Here is an 8,139-nt window from a genome sequence, read left to right on the forward strand (position 1 = left end):
CTATACAGGCTCTGAGAAAAATGGAATGTAGATACTTTCAGGTTTATAGATCTGCCTTGCTTTCGTACACATCAATGCTTATAACTGGAAAGCAGTCTGGAAAAATTAATTGCCCTGTAAAGATGGTACTGGAAGTTTCATAGTGATTTAATGAGCTCTGCATTCAGGAGTAGTTATGGATTAAGGCTTTGACGGTTCCCTTCCTTCTTGCCAGGTACTCACCAGCCCTCTGAGAGTGGCTGAGGGTGGCCAGTGCACCATCAGCACAGAGCACATTCTGGTTTCGGATGTGGATACCTTGCTGGACAGCATCTCCCTCTCACTGCGGGGACTGCCTCTGCACGGCAGGGTGGAGCTGAGTGGATTTCCACTGAACACCGGGGACACATTTTCTTGGACAGACCTCTGTACCTTAAAAGTTAGGTTAGAGCATTTCATTGATTTTCTTTTCTTTATGTGCTTTAGCTCCTCATCTGGATCAATGGCGAGGCAGCATAAGAGAAAGGAGTTTGTCCAGTTCTTTCAGGGATGCTAACATCCCACTCAATACTATCAAGGGTCAGTTGAGAATTAGAAATGGCAAACCTTTTATTTCCCTCCAGTCGTTCCCTCTGGCTTGCTATACCAGTGCGGATGGCTTTATGGCTATTTGAACAAAAATTAATTACCATGAATATTAAATTTGCTGTAACTGTACATATTACAAGATGTAACACTCAAACCAGACTGTTGAGTAGAGACTGATGAATAGAGACTGAAATGATCTGAGGCGAATCTCTCTAATTGAACTTGGCTCTAAGAAAAACCAGTTTTATAACCCTGGGAACTCTGGTCTTTAATGTAACTTTTTTTTCATTCTGTTGGGGTAAGGATTTTCAGGTAAAGGTAGGGTAAGCTGAGTAGGGAGGGCATGGAGCAGCACTTGGGTCTAATCAGGGATGAAGCAATCACTGGCCTCATGATCCTACAGGAGTTTCCCCTTACCTTATGGTCTTCCATTTTTCCTACCTAATGCAGTCCTATAAGAAACTTTTCAATACAATCTAGTAAAAACAAACAAACAAAAAAACCTCTGGAAAACAATGCAAATCATTCAAAATCAATGGTCAAGTAGACAGACATATTGGCTAATTTCTCAACTAAAGTTCAACTTATAGATAGGAACTTTTGCCTTTTTGATAAATTGTGTGGGGTGAGGTACATGTACATATTACGCATCAAATGCTTACTTCCACATGGGAGTAGAAAGCTGACTAGAAATTAAGGCGTGTATACAAGCAGGTCACTTTAACCCTGACAGTTTGGTGTCATTATTGATTTTACAGTTTCCAATATCTTGACCTCTTTCCACTGCTCATTCTCATCCCCATTAAAATTAAAATTCATTTTTTGAGATCTTAGCTTTCTTTTATGTGTTAGAAAGAGAACTCTGCTAAGGTAATTCTTGCTAGGGACTTGAATGATGGATGAAAAAAGTACTAATATTTGGCAGAACCCTATGTTCACTCATACTGCTAGAGACTAGCAATTATGAGTTCTTAAAAAAATTTAATCTTTGCAGTAATCACACCTGACAAGGTAGATGGTTCTATTCTCATAATACAGTTGAAGAGCTGAGTACCAGCAGTTGAGGAATTTTCCCAAGGTTACTCAGCTAGAATGTGGAGGAGTTGGGTTTTGAAAGACCTACCAGATGGCACCATCATGCCTCTGGATGTGTAGTCTTAGGTCTGCTTAGCTGTTTTAGGTTAAAAATAGAATTACACATTATTATTCACCAATATATTTTTTACAAAAATGGCAGAAAGCATGACAAAATTGAGCATAGGGAATAGTGTGTGGGAGAGATAAAGGAGGTCGGGGGTTGTGGGCCCTCTCCAACATTGGAATGGAATTTTGAGCCTAAATTCCTACCCAGCCTATGGGGAATATGGTCCTGAGTAAAGCATCTTTTAGCCCTGACTTTTCCCCCAGTGGTGAAGATTATAGATGTGCATTATACTATATTGTATTTAATACAACTTTTATTTTCAATTCCTGGGACTAATTTTCATTCTTCAGTATCTTTAAGAGGTTATTGGCACGGTAAAAATTTGGCTCAATTCAACAGCTATTTAGAACATTCCAGGCCTCACTGCAGTGGGCTGGAGAGTACATGGAAAGCCTAAAATTAGCCAATCCCTTTAAGACACTTGACCGAGAATTAAGGAAAGGTAGGTTCAAAGTTAGACCAAAGAAAGATATTTTAAAAGTCTGGGAGAGATTTGAGAATGTTTACAGCTTGAGAAGAAGACAGGTAATTACTCGAAGAGGAAAAATGGTAGGAGAGAAGCAGCACATAATTAACAGAGCAAAGTTTTAGAGAAAAGCTGACTAGATCCAGGAGGATTAGCCTTAGAAGTGGCAGAGGAGAGGAATCATCAAATCCGCACAGCATCCATCACACTTTTTTCTGTGGACTGCTCAAACTCAGGACTCCCTCTCTCCATCCAGGCAGTGTACTCTGCAAGTAGGCAGACCCAACCAAATGGTGCTTGTGGCCATAGCCACAGCTAAAGGGTAGCTTTTTGATTTAGAGACAAGTTACAAAGGTATATGACTATTTTATTAGGGCTGAGAAATTTTACATTCAAGGATCCTTGAATAGTTAATGTTGACTTCATGATTACCCTGGGTTTTTGTTATTTATTTACTTAGTGAACGTGTGGCCAAAGTCACGGAAAGCTTGTGTGTCATGCATCTAAAGGTGCTCTCACAGTGTTTTTGAGAGATTAGTGACAAACATTAACCCAACAGGTATCAACATGATGGATCTGAGGTTCTTCAGGATGAAATACCCTTGGAGGTCACGGATGGCACAAATTCAGCAGAATTTGTTCTACACGTTGAGGTGGGTAGAGCGTTTCCTTTGCGGGGCATTGGTAGTTGATTCCACACTGCTATAACACAATACCTCAGATTGGGGAATTTATAATGAACAGAAATTTATTTGGCTCATGTTTTGGAGTCCGGGAAGTCTGAGATTGAATGGCTGCATCTGGTGAAGGTTTTCTTGCTGCATCATCCTGTGGCAGAACAAAGAGAGACCAAGAATCTGAACTCACATCCTCAAGCCCTCTCATAGTTGGCATTAATTCATTCGTGGAGGTAGAGCCTCCTCTCAACACTATTGCCTTGGGGATGAAATTTTGAGTGGTCACTTTTGGAGGGACACAAACCATAGCAGTCAAAGCATCCAGTTGGAAATTTCTCAGTTTCCCTGATAGAATTTGAAACACAACTCAAAATTTAGAGAATGCCTGCTTACATCCTTATATGTCTCAGGCAATAGAAAACAAGGTTATATTGGTGAAATGGGCATAGCATATACTATTCTCTGTCTCCAGTCCATTTAAGGATAGAATTAATCTGACTTACTTTGTCCCTTGTATAAACTATTTCTAATATTTTCTAACTGTAATGCTCAGAAATATTTATTTAGCAGCTGGGGAGGTTAAGCTAGTGTCACCAGGATTTTCTCTGTTTCTGGAAGAAGCCATGGACATGTGTGTTTGTGGTGTCCCTATGTAAGTTCCTGTATCATATAGCCCTTGTGTGAGGTCTATTTGGGTAATTTTACTTCTTTTTGATGAAAATAAAGAAAAGAAAGAAAAATCTGTACGTAAATGTTGAATACATGCCTAAAGCATTTTTGAGAACTCTCGAGTTTCTCTGTTGGGTTACCCTAGTCTATGAGCATGACTTAGAGGATTTGCAGATGGTATTTATAATACTGTCGTGTTCCCTGAAAAGCCACAGATTATTCTCATCATACTAAATTCTTTCTCTTTATGGTTGAATTTTGTGAGATCTTTGTGATGTAGAATTGTTATTAGTGGTAATAATAATGCATCTATAAGATACTTTATAGTTAGTAATTAATCAAGAATGTTCATATGCCTCTATTGTTTTAAGAATCAGACGGCTAGCCCTGTTGTATAGCTAAGGATGCTGAGACCCAAGACAGCTCAATGACTTGGTCTAAAGTCATCACCTTGATAGCACAGACCAGGCTGGCATTTCCACACTTTGTCACCTGTGCTAGTGTTCTTTCTTCCTTGCCATGGCCACACTCTGTGGTACCAGGTGATATAATGGTTACATTTGCCAACAGTTCCCGGAGTGTATTTCTGTGCCAGGCACAGCCTCTTCCTTTAAGACTTTCAACTTAATCCACATAATGGCCTTTGAGGTCTGGGTGACAAGCAGTATATTACTTCAACTTCAAAAAGGAAAATTTCTTTATTGGTAGGCTTTTACATACAGAGAAAGCTTATCAGAGTTACTTTTTTTCCTATGAAGCAATGTCAGAGGGAAAAAACTCAACTCTATTTTCTAACCACGATCATCTTATTATTGACAATGTTCAGTGCACTGTGGGAAAGCATTCTGTTTATTGTTACTTTTTAAGGAAAAAAGGATGATCTTTAAAAGCCAAACAGAGGCATAGACAATTTTTGGACAAGTGTTTGTGGTGGGGTTTTTTGGTTTGTTTTCCCTTTGAAGTTTACTTTGAAGTTTTTGTAATTTTAATTCTATTGCCTTCAAACTTTATTATTCATTTGAAAGCTGAGGCTCTTTTGTTAATCACTGCAAGATGGTTATCACTGAATTTATTTGGTGAAATTCCTTAGAGTCCAAAAACAATAGTAGAGAGAGTCTATAATGAATTCACTCAGAGGACTTGAACAAAGATACTAATAAGCCAATAGAAAAAACAGAAGGTATTGTATGCTTTTTACTTTTTTTACTTTTTCCATGGCCCATTCCTCCACCCATTATGTGTCAACATCATTCACATGTATTTGTTGTAGAGTTGTTGGGCTGTTTAAATAGCAGGGCAACCAGGGAATATACACAAAGTTACATTTACTCTTTGATTTATTCAACAATATTTATTTAGTGCCCTCTACAAGCCATGTCTTAGGCTAGATGTTTGGAATATGATGACAAATAAAACACACAAGGTCTCTGTCCTAGAGGCTACAGGCCAGGGACTAAGATAGACATTGAACAGGTTATCACCAATATAATTAACTGACTAGAATTCAGATGGGTTCTGTAAACAACTAAGATGCTACATGAGAGTAAATAATAGAAGCTGCTAAATTAGCTGAGTGGAAGGCTCCCCTGTGAAATTCTCACGTAACCTGAAGGAGGAGTTCGCTAAGCAAAGAACTGGGGACTCTGCCTACTGCTGGGGGGTGGGAGTAGAGTGTGATAGAAGAAAAGAGAGGTGATGCAAAGACCCTGAGATGAGAAGGAATGGGCACTGGAGTGAAGACAGAATGAGGGGACAAAGGCACAGCGTAAGGTCAGAGAAATCCTAGGAGAAATAATGGGAAGCCACCAAAGTTTCCCTCAGGGCAGTGGCTTAAAATCCACATTTGAAGCAGATCATTTCAGCTGAAGCCTTGGTGAGGGGCATGCAGTTTTGAGAAGATTCTCAGGCTGGACTTGACACACTCAATAGCACACACCAAGCTGTGGCTGTGAACTCAGAAGACCGTCCTTCCTTCCCATTTAGAAGACAGGTTTTTTTCAAAATTCTACAAAATCTTCTTCAGAGAGCCAGTGTGATCCCTTGTTGCTTTTCTATCCCTCCTCCTCCTCCTCCTCCTCCTTTATTTTGAAACAATAGGGGGCCTCCTGGTGGCTGGAACGTGCTTCCACTTGCAGGGACTCGCTGGGTCTCTCAAGACAGGAGGGGTGGGAGGGCTCACCCACCCGCAGAGCTCAGACGCTTAGGATGTGTTTCAGGAAGGCCTCATAGTTGATGCAACCATTGCTGTCCTCATGTCCTGCCAGAACAGTCTCCACCTCCCCTAAGTCATCTTCTCCCCCAGGGTGGTGAGGACATGTCTGAGTTCTGCTCCCATGACTTTGCCATTCCCCTGCTTGTCAAACACACGAAGCCCCTCCAAGTAGTCTTCATATGTGCCTTGGTCCCGGTTCTTGGCCACTGCCAGGAGCATAGGCAGGAAAGTCTCAAAGTCCACATGCCGGGACTTCAGTTTGTCACTGTGGGGGTTCCCTAGGACCTTGAGCACCTCGGCGTTGGGGGTTCTGGCCTAGGGCCCTCATCACATCCTCACACTGGCTGTACAGGATCTTGCCATCTCCTACTCGGTCAAACAGCTCAAATGCTTCTTTGAACTCCTCCAGCTGGTCCTTGTTAAACTCGATCACAACTTTGGAGAGATCAATAAGGGGATCCTGGGTTTTCTGAGAAGCTTGGGGAATAGCTGGCTCAGCCTTAGTCTTGACTGGAGGGGCCCCTGCTGCTGGCTTGGCAGTAGGTTTGGAGATGGGGGGCCCTGCGGGTTTCTTCACTGGAACATCCTTCTTGGGAGGCATGATGTCCGGTGGCCAAAGGACAGTGTGCAGATGGGGGCACCCATCTCCTGTGGGGTCCGCCTAGGGGAAGGGGGTGGGGCGCAGTGCGGTGCCGTCCCCTGAAGGGTTAAAGCCCACGGCCGCGGAGCACACTGGGAGTCACTGGGAGTCATGGTCCTCGGATGCCACGCCGTGAGCTCACGGGAATGGCCTCTATCCTTTCTTCTTAGAGCTTTACTTTCCTGAGAGTGAGAGAAAAACATTTTTTCAGGTTGAAACCAGGGATTGGTTGAATGGCTGTGGAGCGTCAACTTTAACTCAAACTGTTTCAAATGCAACTGCTGCTTGTTATGAGTCCGGAGAAACTTCCTGGGGGGACACTGAAGGTGGAGGAAAGCTCTGTAATCACCGAGTAATTGGAAAGAAAAATAACTTCAATGCAGTAAATATAAAGACATGAGACCACCAGGACCAGAACTTTTCCAGGATATGAGTGAATTTAACCGATTTGGTGGAGAATGTTATGATACATTATTTTTGCTAGAAACAAAGAGACTGTTGAGGTTCGAGCCATAATCGTATTCTTCCATTTCCACCTAAAATGTTGCTTCCGTGGGGCATTCCTTCCAAGATGGTGCATATGGAGAGTGTAAAAAAACACAGACTACTTGGCCAGACTCCATGGCTATTGTTCCATGTGTCTGAAAGATCGAAACCGCCTGTCATTCTGACTATGAGCTATGGGTTTCCCTTTGGGCAATTTGTCATTTCTTTCTTTTTCCTGAAAACCTGCGTTTTTTTCCTTGCCTAGGTACTCCCTGTGAATGATGAGCCACCAGTCCTAAAGGCCGACCTCATCCCCGTAATGCATTGCTCAGAGGGCGGAGAGGTAGTCATCACCTCAGAACACATTTTTGCCACTGACATGGACAGTGATGATTTGAAACTGGTGTTTATGATTATTCGAAAACCTCAGCACGGGGTGGTGAGGAGCGCTGGAGTCCCAGTGGATCAGTTCTCTCAGGGAGATGTTCTCTCAGGGGCCATAACATACAAACACACGGGTAAGTGGCAGCGCTGTGACTAGGGGGCGGATACAAACAACTCCACTCCTTCACGTGGGTTCCAGGAGTCAGTCTTCATGCTTGCTTCCATTGAAAAAAGAAACAAACAAAAAAGAAACAACAGCAGCCTGTATCCCATTTTTCTAGGCATCATCACCATATATGGAAGTATTTTCTGAGCTGGTTATTATAACAGTTTCTAAAGACTGAAGAAAGGGCAGGTGTTCTTTGCTGCTGTGTTCCTGACTAATCACACAGGTCTCTTATTAACCCTGTGACTCTCCCTGTTTCCTTTGTGGTCAATTTAAAAATGTCTTACTTGATTGCCATAGTTTACAGATCCATTGATACAATAGAAATGCCTACAGTAAGCTTCTTAAAGTAATCTTATTATTAATTGCATTTATTTATTTACTTTTATTTCAGATTACTATGAGGGTACAAATGATTAGGTTACACTGTTTGCATTTGTTACGGAAAATTCAAGTTATAGTTGAGCCCTTCACCCAAGGGGTGTGCTGCATACCCTTACATTGTGCCCACTAGGTGAGAGCTTGCTTCATTATTAATTTTAAATTTTACTGATTATCAGCTGGCTTCCTAAGAAGTAACTAGTCCAGGCTAGGCACCTGTGGCTCAAGCGGCTAGGGCACCAGCCACATACACCTAAGGTGGCGGGTTCTAATCCCCAGCCCGGGCC

General features: G+C 42.1%; 1 protein-coding gene and 1 pseudogene across 1 annotated transcript in view; one reads left to right on the top strand and one right to left on the bottom strand.

The window, feature by feature from the left end:
* FREM1 (FRAS1 related extracellular matrix 1) overlaps window positions 1-8,139 on the top strand; it is a 124,628-nt gene that overhangs the window by 40,235 nt on the left and 76,254 nt on the right. Inside the window, exons 13-15 of the mRNA XM_003782873.2 lie at window positions 215-423; window positions 2,797-2,890; window positions 7,187-7,439. Of these exons, the coding sequence (XP_003782921.1) occupies window positions 215-423; window positions 2,797-2,890; window positions 7,187-7,439 (556 nt within the window). The remainder of the gene's footprint in view (window positions 1-214; window positions 424-2,796; window positions 2,891-7,186; window positions 7,440-8,139) is intronic.
* LOC100964937 lies at window positions 5,668-6,440 on the bottom strand (annotated as a pseudogene).

Source organism: Otolemur garnettii, unplaced genomic scaffold (assembly GCF_000181295.1).
Source record: "Otolemur garnettii isolate 467f Iridium unplaced genomic scaffold, OtoGar3 scaffold00006, whole genome shotgun sequence".
NCBI classification, from domain to species: Eukaryota; Metazoa; Chordata; class Mammalia; order Primates; family Galagidae; genus Otolemur; species Otolemur garnettii.